Below are 26,485 nucleotides of genomic sequence, written 5' to 3' on the forward strand. Positions count from 1 at the left end.
TTCCCTTAGAAACCCATTGTAATATTATCTATAAAGCATACTCAACTCACTGTTCAGCAGTGTGAATGGCCTGTAGACCTTTATGTAGTCTAATGAAAACCCAAATGAAATGACAATGAAGAATAAAAAGGATATTATTAATTTATAGTAAAATTGGAGTTCTTTATTCTGATAAGATCAAAGCAGAATACATTGTATTTTAATGTGAACTCTTCTGCTTTATAATACTTGAAAAGTGGTTCACAGAAAATAAATTTACTTTTACCTCAGCATATATGTGTCTCTAATGTTTATAAAGCCTTAATCATAATGAAGGGCTGTTGACATAACAGCTTTTTATAGTATGTCATGTAACATAAGAGGAAAATTAAACCCAAGTTTAATTTGTGGTTTTCTTTTTATGGCTGCTTCTATCAAAGGGATGATTAATACAGATAGTTTCAAAACAATAATCAAATAGTTCTTAGAGGCTTATGAAAACAATAGTAGCTCTTGAGTCTACTGTTAGCCAGTGCCCACTTCCAAATTCAGAAGATTAGTTTTCTTGTTAATTGCTTTCATACTTTTAAATAGTAATGCTTACTTTTAAATGGTAATGCCTTTGTTTGATTTATTAACTTTAGTACTTTTTATTGACTTCCAATGAAGATGGTTGGAAATTTCACTGTTAGAATTTCACTGATATTCCAGTATGATTGTATCAGAGTCTTTCATTAAGTACACACTCTAAGAATTGGGGGTGTAGCTCAGTGGTAAAGTGCTTGCCTAGCGTGCATGAGGCTCTGGGATTGATTCCTCACACCTGCCCTATCATACACACAACAATCAGGGTTTAATATGATTATTTCATTTGATTATCTTTAGGTCTTAATAGGTTGACTTGGACATTTGTGGTTTATATTTCTAGTTAGCAGGTTTTAATTGAGAGGAGAGTGCATGAGTTGAAAGGGGGATGAGGTGGGATGGGGAGTGGAGGCCTGGATGTTCATTTCTTAAATGCTGCCAGAATAGTTTATTTTATACCAATCTTTTTTTTTTTTTTTTTTGCTGCATAGAATTGAATTCCAAAGTGGAAAAAAATATATTTCCTGATGAAATAATTTTGTACAGTGTTTGGTCATCACCTAACAAAGTCATTGTTTAATAAATATGGCTTAGTAATTCTTGTGAGGACCCCTGTGTATGTTCAGTGGACCAGAAATAATACATCTTTTGTTATTAAATTACAGAATGTTAGATAATTTCAAAGATGACAACAAGATGGCAGTATTGACTTTTTTTTAAATGTTTTCAGGCTGCATTTATTCTTCAGAATCTCCTTGTAATTCCTATGCCTATGGAAACTATAAAGGATTATACTTGGCAGGTAGGTGATTTTAGACAGTTACCAAACTTGTAGATGTTCAAGATTAATTAGTGATAAATTTGCAGCCTATGTGAGTAGTTGGCCCCTTGTACCTCTGGATTATGCATTCATGGAATCAACCATCCAGGGATTGAAAATATTTGAAAAAAAACTATAACTGGACTGAACAGGTACAGAATTATTTTCTTATTATTTCCTAAAGAATACATTGTAACACCTATTTACAGAACATTTGTATTGTATTAGATATTATAAATAAACCAGAGACAATTTAAAGCATATGACAGTATGTACATTTTGTTATGCAAATACTGTGCTATTTTCTGTAAGGAACTTGAGCATCTGCAGAGTGTGGTGTCCATGGGAATGCAAGAACCAATCTTCTGAGGATACAATGTTCCAGTACTAGTGAAATGTATATAATATAGCAAGGATCTCTTAAATTAGAATGTAGAAATTTCCTTATACTTGATCATATTTAAAAATTCTCCATAGTGTTAAGAATAATTAGAAAAATAATAGCTATAAGATATATACTAGGCACTCTTCTAGAAACATATAATATATGTATATATTAACATTGTATATATTAACATTGGACAAACTATTGTCCTCATTTTAGTGGCTTAGAAGCTTTACCACAGAGGGTTTATGTGGCTTGCCTAAAGTCACAAAGCTAGGCACTGGTACACCTTTGCTGCTTTGAGTACAGGCTTGTCTCTTCTTACCCATTTGTTATTTTGCTTCTCAAATTTAACAATAATAAATAAATTTATTTATAGTTTAGTATATATTGATGTTAACATTTTTTCCAAACTAGCACACAGTTGGGATTATAATTAATCTTTTTTTTTTGATAATACTAGATTGATTTTTAAATTTTATGTTCTGAATATCAAGTCATAAATAGTTGCCTGTTTTTTTATAGCCTGTGATTTGTAGATAATTCAGAGTACTCTCATTGTGGTGGTAAGATGTGGTCCTTATCCTTTTTTTAAAAAAATATATTTATTTAGTTGTTGATAGACCTTTATTTTATTTATTTATATGCAGTGCTGAGATTTGAACCCAGTGCCTCACACCTGCCGGGCAAGTGTGCACCACCCCTGAGCCATAGCCCTTGGTTCTTATCCTTTTAACTGCCCACATATCTTCATCCTGTCAGTGTGTTATTTATCATAGTGTTATTCAGTACTCCTCAGGGTACTGTACAAATCTAAGGTTTCTCATCCATTTTAATCTTCCTCTCAGGACGACACTAGCGATTAATTTTTTTTGCCATTGAATTAGTTTCTTTTCCAAATATTAGCTTTAATCTCTTTCCATATTTCTGACCATTTACTTTAATCTTCTTAAGTAGAATGTTTCTGAACATTAGGTCCATAGTTTATGTGGTGTGTGTGTGTGTGTGTGTGTGTGTGTGTGTGTGTGTGTGTATGTATGTGTGTATGTCACACCCGGGATTGAGCTCAGGGCCTTGCACTTGTTAGATGAGTGTTCTACTACTAAGCTGCTAGATAGAAGCTCTTTTTAAATTTTGTTTTGAGACAGAGTCTCACTAAGTTGCCCAGTCTGGCCTCAAACTTGAAATTCTCCTTCCTCAGCCTCTCAAGTAGCTGGGGTTGCAAGTGTGCACCACCACACCTGGCTTAATTTTTATATTTAAGAAAATGTTTCTCTCAGCTCCCACCATGAAGACGATAGATGTTCCGTTAGTCTTTGTTGATTTATCAAAGTATGTGAAGCATTCAACTTACCTTATTGGTCTTAAGTAAGTAAAGTCATGAATAGAATCTTAGTTTTGTAGTATAGTTTTCCATGGAAATAGAGACATACTAGAGGCAGAGTAGTCACAAGAGGAGGAGCAGATGAAGAGCTTATTTTTCAGCACAGCTTCCCTCAGCACACAGTGGGCCCACACACTGGGCTCCTGCAGGGTGTGAGATCCTGATTCTAGGTCCATCAGTCCCTGGTGCATTACAGCTCTCTCACACTCAGGGCACTGCTTTTTAAGAAGGGTGTTTGTAAATACTGGCCTGGTTCTTGGGTCAAACTTGGCCTCTTCAAGGCTGAATTTCTCTTTCTGAAGGTGAGAAAACAGGGTCAGCTTACAAGTGATGCGGAACTGAATTGTGGCTCCCAGCTATCTGGTATTCTGTAAACTAGTAAATTAGTTTCCCACAGTCTGACTAGGAGTTAGTACTCCTGAATATGAATGGTTCTGTTGCTGGGTTTAATTTGAAGAGCAACATTACAAATCCCCACAATTTTAACAACCAGCTTTGGAGTCTATTATAATAAATCTGTTGGTCTGTGCAGTTTGTTTGAGTTTATATCTATAAATATTTGTCAAATGCCTAAATGTTGGGGATTCACAGATTATCAGATTTAGTGCTCTGAGGTCTGTGACCTGCAAGGGAGGATAGACACATATCTAGGAAACATTATATAGTTTTTTACATAAGTAATATTAATTATTGGCAGCTTATGCATAATTTTTGTGATATTAAAAGTTTTTTTTCCAATTGAAAATAATTCCCTTCCTTCCCAGCCTATTACTTCCTTCACTCATTTAAGCAGTGTAAACTCAAGGGCACTCAGTTTGTTTCATTCATTATGATCTATTTCTGTCCATGTTTGGATGATCAGATGGTTCTAGTTTATGGAGGGAGAGTCTCTGGATAGACTATTGAATTCGTTAATTTCACAATGCATTTGTTCCTGCTTTTGTTTCTTTCCACAATTTGTAATTAAGGCTTTGAATTGGCAGATTTGCTTTATTTAAAAAAAAATCTTTATTGTGAAAAAATTATGTTTATAGAAAAGTTGTAGAAACAGTACAATTTTCATATACTTTTCACCCAGATCCCCCAAATGTTATTTTATCACATTTGCTTTAACTTTATCTACCTATCTTTTTTCTAAACTACTGGAGAATCATAGACAGAATACTTCATTTTCCCTAAATCTTGAAGTATGACTTTCATAAAAAAAAGAATATTGTTTTACATGAGCATACTAATAATTACTGAAATTAGGAAATTACTCAAGTTTTCCCATGACTTTCCTTTTAATAAAATATCCAACCTAGGATCCACTTCAGGAATACATATTATATAGAGTTGTCATATCTATTTAGTGACTTTCATCTGGAATCTTGTCTAGATCATCAATATTTATAACCTTAGCATTTTTAAAGAGTGCATACCATTTAGTTTTTGTAATACCTATAATATCCTATAATTAGATTTGTCTGTTTTCGAATGATTAGATTTAGGTTATGCATTTTTGGCAGAAAAACCACAGAAGTGATATATACTTCTCAGTGCATCATATCAGGAGAGAGATCTTTTTTCCATTATTGGCAATGTTAAATTGATTTCATGGTTAAGATAAAGTCTATTTTCTTCATTTTTTTTCCTTTTTTTTTTTAAGAAGGTACTTTGAGACTGTAAATATGTTTCTAAACTTTAACTAGTTACAGCTACCATTCAAAATTCTTGTCCAAGGCAATTATGACATAATGGTTGCCAAATGTTTTTCTAATTGTATTATACCTTTCTGCATTTATTATGTTCTACTGTAAGGAAGAATTAATTCCCTTTCTTCCCGACCTATTACTTTCTTCACTCATTTAAGCAGTGTAAACTCAAGGGCACTCAGTTTGTTTCATTCATTATGATCTATTTCTGTCCATGTTTGGATGATCAGATGGTTCTAATTTATGGAGGGAGAGTCTCTGGATAGACTCTTGAATTCTTTTGGCATGCCTTTTTCGCCAGTTTTTAGTATTTCCTACTTTCTAGTACATAAAGGTGTGCTAGACTCCCCGGGCCCCATCGTAAAATGAGATATTTGCTCTTAGGGCTTTGATTTCTTTTTATAGATCAAACTCTGTCATCTGGATGTGCTCATTGTTCCTGGATTGTCAGTGCCTCTGCTCTCAGGACTGTCTGTTTGTGTGTCTTTATGTGCACGTGTTTTGGATAGGTGGTACACTCTTTTATCATTATGGTACATATTATTTACACATTTGATGTGATTAATATGCAAATTTTTAATTTGTTCTCTTTCTCTCTTTTTTGGTACCAGGGATTGGACTCAGGGGCACTCAACCACTGAGCCACATCCCTAGGCCTATTTTGTATTTTAGAGACAGGGTCTCACTGAGTTGCTTAGGGCCTTGCTAATTTGCTGAGGCTGGCTTGAACTTATGATCTTCCTTCCTCAGCCTCCTGAGCCACTGGGATTATAGGCATGCACCACTGCACTTGGCTTTTAATGTGTTTTGAAACATCATGAGTATTAATTTTACAAAACTATAATTCTTTGGTAAAGTGAGATCATTTTAATAGTGTTCATAATTTATATGTGATTAGGAGTGCTAATGTTTTTAGGATCATTTTTATAGTCTTTGGGGTATATCACTTTTTATTTATTATCAAAAATAATACATATTTCTTCTTGGAAATATTGTCTGTTGTTTTTAAATGTAATTCTTAACTTTGGTTATAGTTCCTTTTTTTTAAAAAGGGGAGAGAGAGGGAGAGAGAGAGAGAGAGAGAGAGAGAGAGAGAGAGAGAGAGAGAGAGAGGGAATCTGTTTTGTAGATGGACACAACACAATGCCTTTATTTTTATGTGGTGCTGAGAATCGAACCCGGGTCTCGCCCATGCTAAGCGAGTGCTCTACCGCTGAGCCACAATCCCAGCCCAATAGTTCCTTTTTAATAATAGCTAGTGAGTATATAGTAAAGTGACCCTAGGAGTAAAAATGTCTTTAAAATTAATATTCTAATTTATTTTCTTCAGAACAATACTTTCAAGTTAGTTGGAGATTTCTATGATATAGTTAACTTATAGGGTTTTTTTGGTAAATGTATTTGTAATTGGAGTCTGGTGACTTTTGTTTTCTTTCTTCACATACTGGTCTTCTCAGCTCTCCTTTGTGATTCAGCACATAATCTGGTAGCTTCAGAATTCACCTGAGGGCAAGGCTGTTAGGGGTATAGACATCTTGAGATAGAACAACTAGATGGTGCTGCTTTTCTCACTCTGCCAGAAGGCAGCCCCATCCATTACTTATGGTGATTTCATGCTGCTCTGTGGACCACAGCCTAGTCGTGCATGAAAGCCTTCATTGTTCTGGCCCTCATACCTTTAGTCACTTATAGAAAGCCTAAGTTGTGCCATCTTAGGACATATGCTGACCTTGGCTCCATTGCTAGGAGTAAAGATCTGTTGATAATATGTCATCGCAGAGAAAGGAAGCCTTGGCATGCAGAGAACGGGGAGTCAACTTAATGCATAGCAAAAATAAGTCAAATAAAATATAGATAATAGTTATGAAATATCCCAGTTCATTTGGTTTTCTTTTGAGAAGTTAAAAATATTTGGAATGCACTAATTGTTTGAATTGTTTAGCAGAAATTGTTTTTTCAGGTAATAAATGTATGTTATTACAAGAACTGGTCGAACTTATAGTGAAATGAAGTGTGCCTCTCCATTTACTGAAACAGGTTTATCTCTGATTTTTATTCTTCAGAGAGTTACTCCTATTTATTCCTTCACTACTCTGATGAGTAAGGATTTAGTTCATTTATGTAATGTATTCTTATTACTGTTCTTAGATTCTCCAGTGGTCACCCTTGCTGTTGATGATTTCATCATTGTGAGAAACATGCTCACCTGTCCAAACCCAAAGAATGGACTGAAAGACTAAAGGTATAGAGAAAGTGAGGCTTTTAATCATGGATTTTAACCTTGTCTGGATGAGCAGGCACACCCAGAGCAGTTACAGTCAGCACTTTATTCCCCAGAGTGCAAGGTCCCTCCCCTGGTTCCTCATTGGCTGAGTACTGTGGGTACCCAGGGTCTTGCACACGCCAGTGTTCTTCCCAAACACTGCCAAGGTTTTACTGTCTCCTGTTGGGTTATTTAAAGAAATACATCTTTAGTTGTCCCCATCTCCCTTTGTTCTCTTGAGGTGGGAAGACCTTCTCAGGTTGAGTGCATGTTAGAACAGACATGCATGCATACATACATAGTTGGTTAGGCCAGCTCTTTCCCCCTACTTCCTGTTAATCAAGGGGCTATGAATTGACCAGTTCACACTCTGGTATTAACTGCTTTTATTGTCCCCTCCAGCTGCCTCTCTTACATCCCAAGTAGTTTTATATTTAAGGCTAAATACTGTATGCTGAAAGTGGACCAGTGGACTTTCTGATTTCCACAGTTAGCCATGCCTCCTGTCTCTTGGCCCCCATATTATAGTACATGTGGCTAGGTTGTTATCTGTTTGTTGGTCTCCTCTCTGACTTCTAATGCTAATCTTTGCTAGTTTTTTTTTTTTTTTACTTTTGCTTTATGAAGACTGATTATGTTTGCATCTTTCCTGAATTTGTGTCAGTTGATTCTAAAAACTGAAGATCAGTAATTCATTGCAGAGCCATTTAGTCATTTGTAGTCACATTTCTTTATCTCTGCTTCCAGGACTGACCCATGTAATACTCAGAGGAAAATCCCCTGGTATTCATAAACATGTAATATGTACATATATACAAATAGTGTGTGTGTGATTTTAAAAATTAATTTGGGAGATTTTCTTTCTCTTGGAATTTCTGTTATTTTTTCTTGCATTGTGAGTCCCTATCATATCTCAGGTTTTACTTAACTCTTAATCATCTTTTCCCTTCATTTAGAGACCCTTTTCTTAGTAATTTTCCTCAAAATGATCATACATGCTGTCTAGTAACAAGCATGTTAGAGTTAAGCTGTATGAAATCTTGCAGAATTAAAAATGTCTTTAGATTGTACTGAGTTGATAACGTGGCTGGTGAGCAGACACCAGGTGGAGAGGCCAGCTCCTGCACGCTTCCCCACTGTCTTCTGGTGTCCAGTGCTGTTGACGGGAAGTCAGTTCCAGGACGATTCTTTTTTCTTCTTTGTGGCTGATCTTTTATTTGGCATCATCTCTTTATTCATGGTATTCCAGAGTTTTATGATTATGTGTTGTTTTATTCATTTCTCTTGACAGTAATTTATGCTTCTTAATTTTAAGTCTTAGGTTTTCCATAACATTTTGACATTTTTTTTTCATATTTCTTTAAAAATGATTTTCCCCTTTCTTATGCCCCACCACCCCCTTTCTGGAAATTTAAGAATCCCATATTAGGTCTCCTGAGCTGATTTTCTCTTTCTCCTCATCTTGTACCGTTCTCTTAGTCATTTTTGCACTGCTTTCTGGGATGTGAATTCTTTTTTACACAGCTGAATTAGTTTAGATTTTATTTTACATCTGTTATTATGGCTTCTTTTCCTATCTTTGTTTTCTCAATCTGTTTTTTTTTCTCTTTTATATTAGGAAGAAAGAACAAGAGAAAAATGAATTTTTAAAATTTATTAATTGAGAGATAAATATATTTGGGGTAATTAGATTACCACTGGTAATTTTACAGTTTGGTGAATAACAAGAATTCTCATAGTGTATTTCCTGTAGTACTTCTCACTTATTTTGAAAATGCTTACAACACAAAAAGGTTGGGTTTCAGAAGATAGTGGGTTTTTGTAACTCCTGCCTTCCCAGCAGATGTACAGTGGTCTGGCCCTCAGCAGATGGAAGAGCTGTTCAGGAGCTACAAATACTCAGGTGTTGTCTGCTTTTAAGATTTACGTGATTGGCACACTCCTTTACCTATTTTGATTAACCCTTTGTGAATTTAGGGCTATGGTGTAACTGGTACAGGATGCAGTGATGTATATACTATTTTGCAAACTAAATTTTTTTTGTGGGGGCATACTGGGGATTGAACTCAGGGGTACTCAACCACTGAGCTACATCCCCAGCCCTTCTCATATTTTATTTAGAGATAGGATCTCACTGAGGTGCATAGTGCCTCGCTTTTCTGAGGCTGGCTTTGAACTCATGATTCTTCTGCCTCGGCCTTCTTAGTTGCTGGGATTATAGGTGTGTGCCACTGCGCCCAGCAACAAAACTAAATTTTGAATACTTTTATGTAGTGTGTATAACAACTCAAAATTATTCTGGTCATCATATAATGTATTTAGAAAAATATAGTTTTTGTTCCACTTTATTTAAAAATTTTATTTTGTTTATTGAGTTTTTTTAAGGTAGTTGTACTTAAGCTCTGGTGAGTTAGTTTTATTATGTCCCCTCTCCCACCCATTGGGGGTTAAACTCGGGGCCTTGAACTTGTTAACTAAGTGCTCTATCAGTGAGATACACCCCTAGCCCAACCTAGCTAGACTGTAATTCTCATCTTGGTTATTAATTCATTCCTTGAATTATTGTAATGAAGGTTCTAATTGGTAATTTTAAGAAGCTATTGCATGTCTTCTGTGTGACATATTTTATACATTTAAGAATAACTTACTTAAAGGGTAGAACATTTTGAAACTATGTATGTCAAGGTTGGCTGTAAGGTTGTGAATGAATACTTTACCCTAGAAAATTAAATTAAGGTAATGTGTGAGAGGACACTTTTTTGGTAACATAGGCCTTGGTTAATAATGAGAGTGTCCTGACTATATATTCTCCTGCTTTATCTGCTTCTTCTAGACCTCTAAATTTATATGAACACTATCATGTGCTAACTGTTCATTAGTCTTAGTTCTTTTCTCTCTTTGTTTTGCAGTGCTGGGGATAGAACCCAGTTCTTGTACATGCCAGGCAAGCATTCTACCACTGAGCTATAACCAAAGCGCTGTTAGTCTTACTTCTCATTTAAATTGCTCTATTTGTAGAGAATAAACTCAGTGATGAATAGATTTATTACAGTTAACAATAACAACTTCATAATCTTAAAAGGTATTCAATATTGAAAAGGTTAATTGTAATGATAATACTTCAACAAGAAATGTTAGAGGAAATTGTTAACATTGTTAGTGTTGCTATGCCTATAACTGGTGAGTTACAATGTTTCTGAATAGTATTGATACCCTCTCCCCTGTTGTTAGGAGAGGTGTGAGAAGACACATATAAATATATCTTATGGTTAAGGGTAAACTTTGAGTACGTTTTGACCATACTTTCCTTCTTGTTGGCATTTAGATTTCTATTTTTCCCTTTCTCCCAGGGTATATTTTAAAAAAATCTTAACCTTAACATTTTCCAGAAAATAGAAATATTTTTAAACTAGTGATCGTGGTATTGTCAACTTTAAACCAATCCTCTAGATTGATTTTTATCAATGGATATTGTAGGAAAATTTAGTGAGTAGCAGTGCAAAAGCTATTGGAACAAAAGTTCAAAGAGATAAAATTGTGTAACAGTGGATTCTTTTCAGGTGGCAGGTGTGTATACGTGTGTGTACGTGTGCACGTGCATGTGTGTGTGTGTGTGTGTGTGTGTGTGCATCATTGTGTGTTTTTTCCTCATGTGGGTTTATTCAGTGGAAAGTAATATGGCAAGCAGATTTTAACATAGATATTGATGAATTTTTAAATTTTATTTGTTTGATAGATACAAAAAATGTTTTTGAATATAATTATTTGGACTGCATTATTTTGGATATTTTAATAATTTTTTTACTATTGTCTGTAAGTTGAAAAGTACTACTTTTATTGTGTTTGTTGTTTAAGTATGTAATTACCTGGGTAAAGCTTTCCAGAGACACATTTTGAATGCTGTGGCTTGTCAAGAGATACAGTCTTCAGAAGGGGGCGTAGGCAGTGCAAACTACAGTGTTAGGAAGTGCTTTCTTTCCTCTAGGTTCGGCTGCAGTGATCATGGAAAGGGTGTAGTAGCATTTGGTAGCACCCATTTGTTTCAAGCAGAGACAGTAGGTCTTTTTGAAGAAACTGTGCGAAAAGTTAGTGTCTTTCTCTTCTTTTCTCCCTCTCTTCCTACAGGGCCCTTGTGTTCATGATGAGGACTCTGGCCTGTCACTCATAGGAAAACCTGCCCTTCAGGCTCTTTTATATCACTGCCATTTTTATGAACATTTGAATCAGATGGTGAAAAACTCTTACCTAGGACTGTATAGGTTTGATTTGAACTTTTCTGCTTTTGTAATTTCAGAAGGCAGAGATTCAAATGGTAAGTAGAATATCTTTATGTTTTACTTTTACAAAATGTAACTTTTTAAAAAGATGTTCAAACCACGTGTGTTTGTTAAAAATCACTTGGAAAAATAATAAAAACTACATGGAAGATATTTAATTTAAATGGAAGATAACCTTATATTCTATATATTCCCTTATATTATACATTATCATCTCCAGTCCTAATACCCAGAGGATACCCTTGTAATGTTGGAATACATTTTTTCCAGTCTTCTTTCTCCGTGTAGCTTCTGTCTGTTTTATATAATCATGTTCAGGTTTTTTGTGCATTTTTGTATTCCCTTCTTTCACTAAACATTGCTTAAGAATTTTTCTGTTATGAATTCTTCATGGAAGCCATTTTTGATACCTCACTGTTTCACAAGTTTGTTTCATGCTTTTCAGTGAAATTTTATAGTTTTTTTCTCTATTCATATTTCTTTTTTGGAACAGTCATTCCTTGGCAGATTATGATCCTTTTACCCTTCTTGTGAATGACATCTTTTCCTACTAAACTTTTAAATTTGTTTTTCTAATGGTTTGAAAAATCTGTTTATTTTTGGTATATTACTCATTTATCAAAATATATTGCTGAAATATTTTTGGTTCTTTATGTAGATGCTCTTGGATTTTCTAATAGGTATTAGAATATACAAATAATTGTATCTCATAAAAACAAATAGTTTAATAAAATTGCCTTGTATTTTTAAGTTACACTTTCAGAGAAGGTTAAAGCATAGTACAAAATTTCCCCAAAGTTAACATTAGTATTTACTTCCTACTTCATGTGTATTTGTGAATATAAGTAATATTTGTTTACATGCATGTATATAAGTGTTTTTTTTCTGCACCATTTAAAAGTAGGTTGCAGACATGAAGTTTTTTTATTCCCAAATACTTAATTGTGAATTTATAGTTCAGTTTCCTGTTCACTTCCTAGAGGAATCTAGAAGAAAATAGATATTTGATAAAGTTTTTGAACATTCTGAATAAATGTTCCTATTAGGAAAGTGACTTGTTTAGATTTTTCCAGATCTTTGTTACTCAGATCATGGCTCTTGAACCAAGTGTCTTGTAACCTGTGAACTGTTAGAAATGCACATGTGTAGCCTCCATGCTGGCTTAGGGTGTTAGACTTTCTGGGACTAGGATTCAGGAAACTGCTTTAACAAGCTCATGATGATTCTTGCACATTAAAAGCCTTTCTCTGTAGACCTTGGTTGGTTTCCAGAGATGAGTAATTTTCCTATTAATTATTGCAGTACCTAGGAGAGTGTCCATGTTAACAACTTTCTTGTTGTCACAGGTTTGGATGACTCATTTAAGTTTTGGAGGGCTCCATCAAGAATGTCCAGTCAAGATCATGATCCAAGTTCTCTCTCCACCACAGAAACAATGGTACTTGCAAAGAGTGTATGAGTACTTACTTAGTTTTAATCTCTGAAAAATAATGATGAGATAAGAACAGATATAGACTATAAGGTTATGAATATAGTAGATATGAGTTTTTATGAAGTGTTCTCTGTGCAGAATTCTGCCTTTTTTTTTTAACTTAGATTATTGCATTTAACCTATCACCAGTCATACATGGTAGATTCTTTTGTGCTTTCTATATAAGCAGGTCACTCAGAAGTTAAGTAACTCTGTGATAAATTGTGCCAAAAGTAGCAGAGTTAGAACTTCAAATTAGGTTTGCTTGCTTCTAATTATAGTTGCACTAATATCCTTTTAGTTGAGAGTTTTTTATTCCTCTTTTCTACCTTTTTTCATAGAATCAATAGCATAAAAACTGAAAATATTTAGCTTAATAATAGAAGAAAAAAGCCTCTATGTGATTAAAAATAATTATCCTGAAACCTCACTTAAAGGCAAAGCATCATGATAAAGTTTACCCATTCAAATAATTTCAGTGTGGTATGAATGATTTAAAATAAATTCCTAAAACTCGAATCACATAGAAACTTCTCTAGATTATCTGAACTACCTGAAATGTATGTAAGCTAGCTTACCACCTGTCTGCCCTCAGCTTTCATTCATGCTTGAGTTGCTCTGTGCCTAATGATTCACACTAGCTTTCTCTTTGTTACAGGGGTACATAATCATTCTTCTCAATGGAAAAACATGTTTAATTTTAAAGTGTTTTGGAGATTAGATAGTGACTGTGTTACAGAATTTATTAGGAAGGCAAAGGTTTTGAACCTTTTCAGGAGTAAAAACTTTTATGAAAATAATAAATAATTATATAGACATTAATAAAATTTGCCTTCTACAATCTCCCAAACATGGATACTTTTTGCTACAATTTTAAGAATTTTTTTTCTTTTTTTCCTAGGAAAAGAGTTTGCTTAGTTCTATATTGGGTTTGTATATAGAAAAGTGGGATAATTACCCTCCTTCCACTAGAGGTCATGCTTCCCTTTCCAGATCAGGCTAGTGTATAGCTTTGTTTCAGCAGGAGAAACAGGATGGTGAAATGCCACAGTGAGTTCTGTTAATTGGTTATTTAGTTCACAGAAGGGCAGCATCAATTTATACTTAAAAGTAAATCATCTCAGATTGTTCTGCTAAAAGGACTATAGAGTAAATTTAGAAATATTGTACATTCTTCAGTTCTTTCCTTATTGTGGGTACTGAGTAAATAGTAATTTCTCTAATTAACTTTGAATTATCATGGCTAATCTGTAGACACCATTCAAGCCGTATTTTTTCCCATCTATACAAGAAGACCTAAGAACGAAAAGCAAAATCAAATCAAACTTTTACATTTCTCTATTTTATATCAATATATACATTTTACATGTTAGAATGCTATATTTTCTGAGAATAATTTTGGAACTGTTTATTAAAAATCATTATTAAAACAGAAGTACCGGGCTGGGGATGTGGCTCAAGCGGTAGCACGCTTGCCTGGCGTGTGCAGGGCGCTTGGTTTGATCCTCAACACCACATAAAAATAAAATGAAGATATTGTGTCCACTTAAAACTAAAAAATAAATATTAATAAAAGAAATAAAAAAATAAAACAGAAGTACCTTTGTGCTAGTCAACTTTCTGTTAGTCCACAAAATACCTTAGACAATCCATTTAAAGTGAGGAAAGGTTTATTTTGGCCCATGGTTTCCTGGGGTTTCAGCCTCTTGCTCTGTTGCTCTGAGCCTGTGTTGGCATAGTATATTCTGACAGGAGCATGAGGTGGAGGAGGCCCCGTTACCTCATGGCAGCCAGCAAGGAAAGAGAATAGGAAGAAGGGGCTGAGGTCCCAGGATCTGCTTCAAGGGCAGGCTCACCAGATATCTAACTTCCCCCCTGGGCCACCGCTTGAGGCTTCCAGCCCCTACCCCCCAGTAACACTGTATCCTGAGCACCAGGCCTTCAACACATGGGCCTTTTGGGCACAAAGTTCACAGTACAACAACGTCTATTCATGTAAAAGTTTTTAACTTCTTTGTGTGTGTGTATGTGTGTGGGGGTTACATAGACTTTGAAAAATTTATACCATTGAAATATTTTAATTTTTAAAAAATTTTAATATATAGTTCTATGTAGCATATAAATTTTTTTTCCATGAGAGACTGATATTTTGTTAGAATTTTTTAGTCAACTCTTTTCCATTTTTTTTTTTAATTTGTAGACAGAGACTTTGGAATTGGTGGATTTTTTTCATAAAAATAGTCTTGTTACCCTAATTCTACTATTTGTCATGTTTTCCTTATCATGCCTCATATGAAGTATGTTATTGTCCCAAAAGGAGAACAATCTGGAGAGTTTATTATATCAGAGCAATTTTATTTGGGCCAAATAATATTTTCTCTAGTATAAGAGAAGGTCGAACTTTCAAATTGAGGTATAAATTGAATGAGTGTAAATCTTACCAATTTGCTTATCTGGTTATTTATATCTTTATTTTCTTTATCTCCTAGACTACAAAAAAAATTTTTTTTTTTTTTGGTTGGTTGGGTTTTCCATTTTCTCTTTCTAAGGAAAGCACAGTCTTTTTTGATGTGGGTTGTATTATACACTGTGCTCTTACTAGGTCATTATCCACTCTTTGCTGTTAATGCCACACTAGGGGTTTTAATAGTGTTTTCTAATGAATATTAGTTCATTTGGTTGGCACGCTTTGTGATCACTGGGACCTGTATGTTTTATTAACTGCAGATAGAGTAAGCTGGGTATCATCGTTACCTTCAGCGTGTTGTCCTTGTAAGTGCTTCCTCAGAAGTGGCCCCCCTCCAACTCAGGCATTTGATATTGTTTTTTTTCCCCAAATCACATTTCTGTTCTCAAAGTACCCAAAATGGCTGTGTGTGTTTATGTCTAGTACCATACCAGTAGGTAGCAAAAGCTTGATGGCCAAAATTTGGTCATTTCTGTTGCTTTTGAGCTAAGCAATGTGTGCATTTTTAAAAATCTGTTGTATATCTTTGTGAAATATGTGGAGAACGAGTCTAAAGAATTGTTACCCTAATTCTACTACTGATTTTAGTTTATTTCATTTAAAGAGAATTTAACTCATTAATCTTTTTTGTCTAACTAAAAGTTAGTCTTACTCTTCTATTTTATAAAAGAGGAAATATTTGGCTTTAGCTGTTGGTCACAGGTGTATGCTACTCCAAAGCCAGATGTGTGGGATGCCATAGTAGATATTGGTGTGTGATGCCATAATAGATATTGGAATCAAGGTGCAGTGCAGTTACCCTGGACGGATGATGAAATAGAAAGTGATTTTACCTAGTAAGTAGCAACTGAAATGGTCTCTAAAGGACTAACCTCTTCTCCCTCTTAAATGTATGCATATATTTGTAAGAGGCTGAAAAATGCAAAGATATCTTAGGATTGAACCCACTTAGTTAAACATCTACTTGAGAGCATAAAGGGTAATTAGAAAATAACTGGATACTAACTCTTTTATATTGAAAGTATTAGACTTTCAGAATATGCATGGGATTCTTTGGTGTAGAGTATGTGGGTGGGTAAGTCTGAAGATTGATTACCAGAGTAACTATATAGCAGTTAGTCAAGAAAGTTGAGTCAACTTTGGATTTGAAGATATAATAGCAATTAAGGTAAAGATATAGGGGCTGGGATTGCAGCTCAGTGGTAGAGTGCTTGCCTCACATGTGTGAGGCACTGGGTTCGATCCTCAAAACCACAAAAAGTAAAACAAAGGTATTGTGTCCATCTACAACTAAAAAAAAAAAGAAAGGTGTTTCAGTAAAATGAAATGGCATGAAACATTACAATTTAAATTAGAAAAGTAATGTATTGACATTTGTTTAGGAGTTAGTTAAAAAATGTTTCATAGAATGAAGAAGAATAGACCAAGAACAATTTAAGCAGGGATGGATCCAAGAGGCATTTTGAAGAAAAGTAGTTTTGACATAGGCATCAGTGATTTGGCGTGTGTGTATCTCCAATAAAGTGACCAGAGGAAAACTTGAGAAGGCAGTGTGTCCCACAGTGGAGATAGTGGAGAGGAATAAAAGGAATAGTATGCTTTGTTAAATAAATTTCAACTCCCCATGGATTACCAGGGACTAAAACTCTTGTTTTCTAGTTCCTGAGTATGTTAATGTAGATCACTGGGGTACAGTACAATGAAAAAGAACAAGCTTTTTTTTGTTGTTTTTTTTTTGTTTTTTTTTGTATAAAAATTTAATATTAAGTCTATTAATGAAACTTAAATATTGATGGCTACTGATACATATACATTATTTTTTCCTAATGAAATAATATTTAGAATATAACGTTAGAATGACTATAATAGGTAAAAATAGAATATTCATCCTGTTCTATTTCCATAACATTATTTTATAAAAAATTACTCTTAAACAATGTTATTCGAGCAAATGAGATTTATGTTTCTCTCTCTTTTTTTATAATGATTTAAAACAGACTAAAGTATTTTGAACAAAATTTCAGTGATTTTATTGAGCAGGTAACTACAACTGAGTAAAATACATTTGGATCTTTTTTTATATTTGTGCTAAAATTATATTTTGGTAACGGCTTGATCATTTTATATAATAGTAAACTTCTATGTATAGAAAGAGTCAACTTTCTCACATTTTAGAGCTCAGATTACTATAATTTCTAGTTTGCCATGGGCTATTTTACCTGTATTAAATGCTGTGAGTGGATTAAATTGTTAGATCCACACCATTTGTTGGTGGAACCCTTTTTACACATGAAGAAATAGCTTCAGAGAATTTAAGTATTTGACCACAAGGCTTAAAAGAGAAGGGAATGAGATAAGCACTGGAAAATTGCTCCCCCTCTAAAGGCAGCACAGTACAGGGGCTGTGGCTGCTGTGGTATCCAGGTCTGCAGTAAGTGGTCTTCTAGTTGACATCAGGAAGCTCATATCATTCCCTGCTATTTCTTTCAATTGTGCTTTTCTGAGCTTTCTTTTTTTTTTTTAATAGACTATACACAGTCCATTGAAGGATGAATCTATTTCAGTTGAGCTGATTTAAATTTCTTGTTACAAATTAGAATTGATGATTACAAATTGGAAAGCAGGAGGAAGGAAGTCTTTGTGCTCTTAAAATCTGTTCATAAAATGGGCCATAGATTCGTATAGAAACTTTAAGTTCTACTCTTTTGCTATGTTTTTAAAAAATGCTTCTAGTAGATTTGTTAGTCATCTTATATCTGAAAGTTTATACTCCTCCATCAGCATCTCCCTATTTTCGCAGCCCTAGCTCCTGGCAACCATATTTTGATTAATTTGAAGCAGTTTTAGGACAGTGGCTTTAAGTACCATCAGTGTTATCTCTTCTGACTAGCTCTTACTGCTTTCTTTGACATCAGTAAGGAAATAAAGCTACAAGTGTATAGACTTCAAAGAAAACTGCTTTACTTATCAAGGGCATATAAATTGAAAACCTTAGGCTATGTCCTATGACAGATGGACAAAGTTGTAATTTTACACTGAAACCATTTTAGTGAGTCTAGAAAGTGATGGTTACAAAAATTAGATAGACTGATTGGGACAAGAGGACAACCCTAAGCCCCCCACTTGGGGCTTCCTACTTAAAATGGGTTAGAGAGCAGAGAGAATGAGAATTCTCTTTATGAAGAAGGAAGGGGAGTTTACAAACCTCGGTGTGCTCCAGCCCAAGTACTTTCTTGTCATGATGCTGAACTGAGGATCCAAACTGATGATCTGAGCTGGGCAAATCCCTTAACTTCGTAGTCCTCATCTCTAAGGAAGGATGAAACTGCACCTTCAGTAGTTAATGTGTGACTACCAAGGCTCCAAGTGAAAGTAACAGATTTGCATACCAAGTGTATTATCAAATATAATCAAATTAATATTGGTAATTATTTCCAAACAAGCATGAAATTGAGCATAGCAATTCAGCTTAAGACTTTTTTGTTTTTACTTATTAAAGTAGTAATATGGTAATACAAATTTCAAAAAGGATAATAGAAATATAGATAACCCCAAATCAACTAATAATGTATTACCATATAAAGAAGTCCTTGTGTGTTTCTCACGACATGGAGTAAGTTATAATATTGGTACTTTTTGAGAGCATCATTTCTAAATTGTTGTCTTTTTTCCGGGCTTTATTGAGGAAATTTATGACGTTTATTAATGCCTCACCTTTGATCACAAGTGACTCCTTTGTGTTCTTCATATGAGCCAGATATTTAGTGAGCTCTTATAAACTTTGCCTTCTTACCCGGAATGCTAAAACTACAAACCAGTTCCCTGCCTCTGTTTGTATCAGTAATGATAAGGGCTTCTTGAGTTGGCTCTTGAAAGAATGTTCAGTGGAATGATAAAAGGGTTCCACCATCATTTGCCCCCTTACCTTTCTCACATAGCCAAAGGAGTTTGTGGTAGGAGCCAGATAGATTAACCCACTCCTGCATAGTCTATGATATCAGTATTTGTGTTTGTTTTCTTCCCAGAACTGAAAACTTATCTTAATGTCTGTTAACAGGAACATTTTTTACACACCTCTCATTCCAACCTGAGCAAATACATTTTTTTAAATGAACAAAAATTTTTCCCTATTATTTGAATCTAATATAAAATACGAGACTTAATGCCTGTTTATGAGTGATTTATTTAGACTGAACTAAGTAGCCTTAGGTTTTGCTTTCATTGATCATAGTAACCCTAAGGTATAACACTTTAAGTGTTAGGTCTATACACAATCAATATATGAAGGTTACACACCACATAGTACCTCAGTCTGCACTAGCATTGATTTATAAGTTCTGTTGATACCAGTTGCCCTGTGCTTGCACTATCCCAGAGACTTCCTTGGTGTGAGCACCTCACGCCCTCTTCCAGAGAAGAAATCAATGGTAAGAAAGACAGAGTTATCTGACCTTGCTGGATATGATGTTTTTATGTAGGAGGTGCCAAACACATCAACCTGGGTGCTTTTAGTTGTAGGAGGCTACACAGTCTGCTCATCTCTAAGCCTTTGGGGTGAAACTGTATTTGCTTTCCATAGCATTTGTTGTTTAAAATTTTAAAACATGCTGTATTCTGAAGCACAGTATCAAAATGTTGAATTCTTAATTCTTTTTCTGGTATGAGACAAGGTAAAGAAAAATCTTTTAATACTTCTGCTAATTTTTATATGCATTATTAAAGTAGTATGCTATTCAAAACATTAAAAAACACTTATTATAAATCCAGAAGTGCTAAATATCTCAAGAATCTAAAGAATTTTAGGTAAAATAGTTTATTTTAGCCTTAGCCTTTCAACATTTGGACAATGAGGAAATAGACTTAGGAAACTTAGCTTTATATCAAAACTGCTTCTTTGAGTTACTGATTTATGTCAACTATAACAGTTCTTATAAGTAGTTGAAAAAGCTGTTAAAAAACCTGCTATATCTGTCAAGATATGGAACATTCTCTAGTTGAGCCAACTGTTATGATTTTGTTCCAAACCTTCCTGCCTAAGGTTGTCTTGTGTTCATGCTGCATGTGTTTCCTTTTCTAAGCTATGTTAGTAAGATATTCTTCCTTCCTCACCCATAGGTGGCAGCCTCAGTGGGCAGTGCTGAAATCCAGCCACTTGTGCAGTCAATGGTGCTACTGCCTGAAGCCTCACGTGACCAGCCGATGGCTCAAGGTATCCTTCTAGAAAGACATTCTGCTTTCAAAAAGAAAACTGATAAGTTGATCTAGGCATATATTTTTAAAGAACAAAATGTTAATGGAATAAGCCACAGAATATGATGGAATAAATATTTCAGAAATTAATAAAACTAGAGTTACTAGTGCTCTTAACTAGTAAGTAAGAGTTTGGCTATCATATAAATAATCTGATTGTAATAAGGCTCCTTATTGGTTAATTATAGATATTTAGTATTTGAGTTCAGAAACCAGTGAATTTTAGTTAATTCTTTTTTTTTTTTTTTTTTTTAGCTACCTTTTTTTGGGGAAAACACTTTACCATAGTTGTCTACTTGAAAGTAAAGAGATTCTAATCATAAATATTTTCTAAGGCAGTGCTTCTATTTGAAACAAAGAAAATCTGTTAGAAATACATGATGAACAACCTGGGATTTACTTTATTCATGGCAGTATATTAATTTTATTACTTTCAATTCTGTTTTGCTTTAAATTTTATTTTGAAGACTACAGTGCAGCTTTTGTTAATTTTCTAGAAGTATATTAACTTTATTCAGTAAGTTTATATTCCTGACCTAAAAGGAATATGGATTCTAAAATGAGAATAAGTTTAAACCCTGAAGTATAGGATATATACAGAAAATCCTTTTAGAAATACTTGCTTAATTAAAACTTCGCGTATTCATTTCAGTGTTTGTTCCAGTAATTTCCTAGTATGTCATTTTTATTTTTAGTAATTCATGTTAACAGAATATGAAAGTGTTTAATTTAGAAAATGTTCATTTGATTTTCTGTATAATTTGATTTTTTGGAAATCTTTAGAGAATTAATAATAAGGCTAATTTGAACAGCAAAAGAGTTTAGTAAAATAGCATGACATAAAATGAAAATAAAATTTAATAAATTTAATATATGCACATAAACAATTAGAAAGGGTAATGTTATGGAAAACCACAGTTAACAATAGCAAAAAGAAGATAAAATAATAGGAATAAACTTAATGAGAAATATGGAAAACAAACAGAAAAGTAAATGTAAGCAAATGGAAAGACTTTCTTTATTTTCAGGTGGGATGATCCAACATCAGAAAGATATCAGTTCTTCCTAAATTAATCTCTGTGTTTAATATTGTCCTAATAAAAATATCAACAGACTTTTTTAGGGTGAACAAAATTTTATTCATGTGGAAAAATGAGGGTTCAAAAGTAGCAAGGAAAATATTCAAAAAGAGAAATACCTCTTCTGAACATTAAATCAGACTAAGAAGTATACTTAAATCAGTATTTATGTTACTGCCACATGAAAAATAAATAGAATTGAAAATATATCCTAGATGGTTCAATTTTCATCCTAAATCTATGGGTGGCACATGGATCTCTTGACAGAGAGGCGGGAAGCTGAGTAGCTAGTTGCAATGAGACAGAAAAGGTCTATGTATTTAGGTCAACATGAAAAACACCTGGGTCCTCAAATGAAAATCATGGGCATACCAGAAGTAAACATACAAGATTCCTCATAAACTCAGCATAGGGAAAGATTATCCAATTATGCCTCAAAATTCAGATAGAATGAGAAAAGACGGACAAATTTTACTGTAATTAAAAATAAGTTTTGCAGGGCAGAAAATGCCAAAATCAAAGTCAAAAGATAAATCAGCAAAACTATTTGCAACATTACTCATAGATGGAGATATTTGAACATGTAACATAAAGCATTCTTAACATTTGAGGAGGAAACGAACCCTAAGCCTCCTGTGAAAGCAAGTAGAAGACGTGAGGAGGAAATTCACAAAACACATAAAAATAACTTAACCTTGGTTAATACTAATTTATACCCCACTGAGATCCAACAATTATGAAGCATTCGCAGTGGATTCTGTTGGCAAGACTGTGGAAAATGGGCACTCTTATACTTTGATGGAGGAGATGCACTGGGCATAAAATTTCTGGAAGCAAATGTGGTAGTATCTAATAACTGTGCATGTGGATTTACATTATGTAAATTATAGGTAGGAATTTCCTTTGGCTCCTCACCAACAATGAAAGTACAAAATGCATGTCGTTATTTCATGCAGTGTTGTGTGGAAGGAAAAATAATGGAAACAACCTGAATTCCCATCATTGGGAGAGTGGCTTTTAAATAAACATCTACCCAATGAAGAACTAACTATACAGCTATTAAGAAGAACAAGGATTATGTCTTCAAAATAATATGTAGTGATTTTTCAAGAAATATTAAGTCAAGAAGGCACACTGCAAAAGAGTGTAATAATTTTCTATTGTTTGTGTAAGAGAAAAAATTTTAAAAATTCATTTATCTCCTCATTTATGCAAAAAGATATAAATATAGAATTAACAGGAAACAAAGGAGCTTAGTTATGAGGGTGGATGGCAGTTAGGCAGGAAATGCCAGCATATGGGAACAGGGCTGAAGAGCTAGAAGTGGAGATAGTGGCTTTTCTCTGCATATGCCTTCTTGTGTAGCTTGACTTTCATAACAGTGAATATTTTATTTGATGTGAAGAAAAATAAAATAAAAAATGGGGAAATAACATGGAACTCAAATTAATCTAGCTACATTTCACATGAATAACAATTGAAGTGAGTCAGAAACTAACCCAAGTTAACTCCTTTTTTTTTTTTTTTTTTGTATTGGAGATTGAACTCAGGAGCATGTGGCCACTGAGCCTCATCCCCAGCGCTATTTTGTATTTTATTTAGAGACAGGGTCTCCCTGAGTTTCTTAGTGCCTTGTCATTGCTGAGGCTGGCTATGAACTCAAGGTCCTCCTGTCTCAGCCTCCTAAACTGCTGGGATTACAAGCATGCATCACTGCATCTGGCCAAAGTTAACTCTTGAGCATATTTAAGGCTCTTGTCCTAAGACTAACACTGAAGAGAACTGTAAGCAAGCATTGGGTTCTTTTTGCTAGTTTTACTTTTTGCAGTAGTATCAGTTAACAGTTCTGAAACTACTTAATATGTGTCTAATGCTGGGTAGATAAGTAAATGTACTGTGAATGATGAAAGCCAGGTTTCTTCCTTTCATATAAATGAATTATAGTATGGGAGGGGGAAAGATATCCAATAGACCATACAGGGTTAGGTTAGATTTGGAGATTTCTGCATGAATTAGTGTTTTTAATTAAGAGGTAAAGAGGCGTGTGTACTTGTGTATGTGCATGAATGCATTCGTCTTACACACACACAGGCACATGTTTCCAACTCAGAAACAGTCACACCCTAGAGCAGTATATGTACTTCAGGACCCAGATCTTTTTTTTGAATTCCATTTTCCCCTTCAAGGAATAAAGGCTTTTTGTGCTGGGAAAGAGCAATATGAACTTGGAGCATCTTACTGTGCTAGAAAATAAGATTCTCTAATGTTAATTTGGTAAATGGTAAAAGGATTTGGGAATGATATTGAAGGGGCCAATTCCTGGGATAATTTGAATAGCAAAATAAATAACGTTAGGAAATTATAATACAGAATTTAGAATCCTTGAGTCATACTGACATGGATGAATGAGGGGAAGGGAATGTTCCTCCAGAGAGTACAAAGTAAACTAAAATTGTTAAAAAAACAAACAAACTATGATAGAATTAGAAAAATCATTGTTTGACAATTGCTTTTGCAAAAAGGGAAACATAATTTTACAAAGAAGAAGTTTAGTAGACACTCCCTTAATCAAATGGTTAAAATTAAGGCCTCCAATAATGGGAGAAAATGAATTGTATTTCCTCTGATAAGTTCACTGAAAGTCTGTATTGTGAGGAAGCCATAGGCATTCTGCACAAAACTGACTTGCATTCTTCACAAAGTGTCAGGGTCATGTAAGACTAAGCAAGATTGAAGGACTCTTCCAGTTTGGAAAGAAGATACCTAACAACTAAATTCAAAATAGTGTCCCAAATTAGATCCAAAGAGGAAATATATTTTTTATACAAATCTATAAAATGTATCAAACATTTGTGAAACAATTGCTAAAGTGGTTAGATAGGCCAGTGCATCAGGTTAATTTCCTGGCTTTAAGACAATGTCCTTGTTTTTAGGAAGAAAGTTAATTTAGGATTAAAGAAGCATTATATTAGCAGTTCATAAAATGAGAGGTGGGTTGACAGGTACATAAATAAAATATGGCAAAATAATGTAACGATTATAGGTTTTGGAGAATTCCTTGTACTTATGTTTTTCTGTAAGTCTGAATTTATTCAAGGTATAATGTTTTTTTTTTTTTTTAAAAAAAAGAAATAAGCAGTGAAGGTAATCATGAAAAGTGTTGAAGCAGATTAGCCTGCTAGGAAAGATCCACAATCCCAATATCTTCAAATCTAAAACCTGCAATCCCTCAAACCTGTTTTCTCAGTTTCTTCAGCTGTTAACTCAATTAATAGCTAAATTTGGCCACACCTAAATACATTTGGCTTTAAATGACCAGTGCTGATTGGAGGTTCTATTTACTCCTTTATTTACCCTGTTGTAAATGCACATCTGCTCTACTGTAGGAATATTTATATGGGATGTTATCTGAGATCCCATTGGAGGTGTTAATGTATACTACCTGTGCCTTACTGCTTCTGTAAAATCCAAAAGTATTTTTCAGAAAAAGGATTGAGGACCGTCTGTTGGTTCCGCAGTGTCTGAACATTTGGGGCACAGGGTCATGTTCTGTTGTTCCTGCCTTGGCTGTTCAGTGTTCTTAGAGAGCATCCACGTACACCTACGTACATATATGCACACACATGGAAGTAGGGAATGCAAGGAGCAGCCTGATTCCCCAGCCAAAGGGTTAAGATGAGTCCCAACAACTAGGAGAATTAGCCAACCATTGGTTTAATAATTTTTAGTATTTTTCCTTTGATTATAAGAACTTGGGAATATTATGTATAACCACAGATAAATTAAGTAGTAATTTTGTGTTTATTTTCAATAATAGGTGAACACGAACCTACATCATCACGGCCTCCTCCTCATTCGCCCCTGTCTGCTCCACTACCCCAACATTGTGTTTTTGTTACTGCGTCTCTTCTTTCAGCCATCTGCAGCCTCTTGGACAACCTCTTGGTGATTGCTCCAAGAGACACTGTGAATGCTTTTGGGAAAGCTCATCTCATAGAGCTTCTCTGTGGGTAAGAGATGAATGCTGTGAATTGACGTAGCGTATGCCTGAAATGATGTGAGACTTTGCGTGTGCTGGCAGCTCCTTCAACTCCGAGGTTTTGTATTTGCCACAATTGTCTCAACAGTGTTTTTTTTTTTTTAAGATCTATTAAAGCTTGTTAATTTCTAAGGCCAAAAGAAAAAAAAAGTTTTTAATTCAGTTTTCTCAACCTTATTTGTCTTTTAGCACATTCAAGGAATATGGTATAATTCCCTTGTTGATTATTAATTGTATGTGAAGGAGTTTGAGGATCTATTTCCTTAGTAATCATATCAGAATAATATCCCTGAGTTGAAAAGCTATTGTTTAACTTCATTTGGAGTTATGTTGCTATGGGAAACTAAACTTTTTAGCAGACAATATTTCATTATTAACCAACTATAAATGTTTAGGGGTATCAGGATTTGATTCTTCAAATTTTTATATTCAGTTGCCTAATATTAATGAACCTCTGATATAGTTTTGTCCTGATTTTTCTTATTAAGTGTGGTAGAAAAGGCCTAGATATTGAATTCAGGCCCATCTGATCTTATGATTTTTTCATGCAGTCATGTCACAGCCTTGGGAAATTATTTTAATGTCTAGACTATGATTGATGATACTGTTGAAGCCAGGTGCAATGGTGCACTCTTGTACACCTCAGGAGGCTGAGGCAGGAGGATTTCAAGTTCAAAGCCAGTCACAACAACTAGTGAGACACGGTCTCAAAATAAAAAAAGGCCAAGGAATGTGACTCAGTGGTTAAGCACACCTAGGTTCAATCCTGGTACCAAAAATAAATAAATGACA

The 26,485-nt window shown here is 34.3% G+C and overlaps 1 protein-coding gene across 4 annotated transcripts in view; it reads left to right on the forward strand.

Moving 5' to 3' along the window:
- LOC144369010 (rotatin-like) overlaps positions 1 to 26,485 on the forward strand; it is a 46,241-nt gene that overhangs the window by 13,217 nt on the left and 6,539 nt on the right. For 3 of the 4 annotated variants that reach the window (XM_078028067.1, XM_078028065.1, XM_078028066.1), the window contains 5 exons: positions 1,295 to 1,366; positions 11,236 to 11,422; positions 12,734 to 12,840; positions 20,441 to 20,534; positions 25,472 to 25,664. In XM_078028067.1, coding sequence (XP_077884193.1) covers positions 1,295 to 1,366; positions 11,236 to 11,422; positions 12,734 to 12,840; positions 20,441 to 20,534; positions 25,472 to 25,664 — 653 coding nt within the window. The remainder of the gene's footprint in view (positions 1 to 1,294; positions 1,367 to 11,235; positions 11,423 to 12,733; positions 12,841 to 20,440; positions 20,535 to 25,471; positions 25,665 to 26,485) is intronic. The other variant, XM_078028068.1, reaches the window with a different exon arrangement.

The sequence above is a fragment of the Ictidomys tridecemlineatus genome, chromosome 12, assembly GCF_052094955.1.
Source record: "Ictidomys tridecemlineatus isolate mIctTri1 chromosome 12, mIctTri1.hap1, whole genome shotgun sequence".
Classification (NCBI taxonomy): domain Eukaryota; kingdom Metazoa; phylum Chordata; class Mammalia; order Rodentia; family Sciuridae; genus Ictidomys; species Ictidomys tridecemlineatus.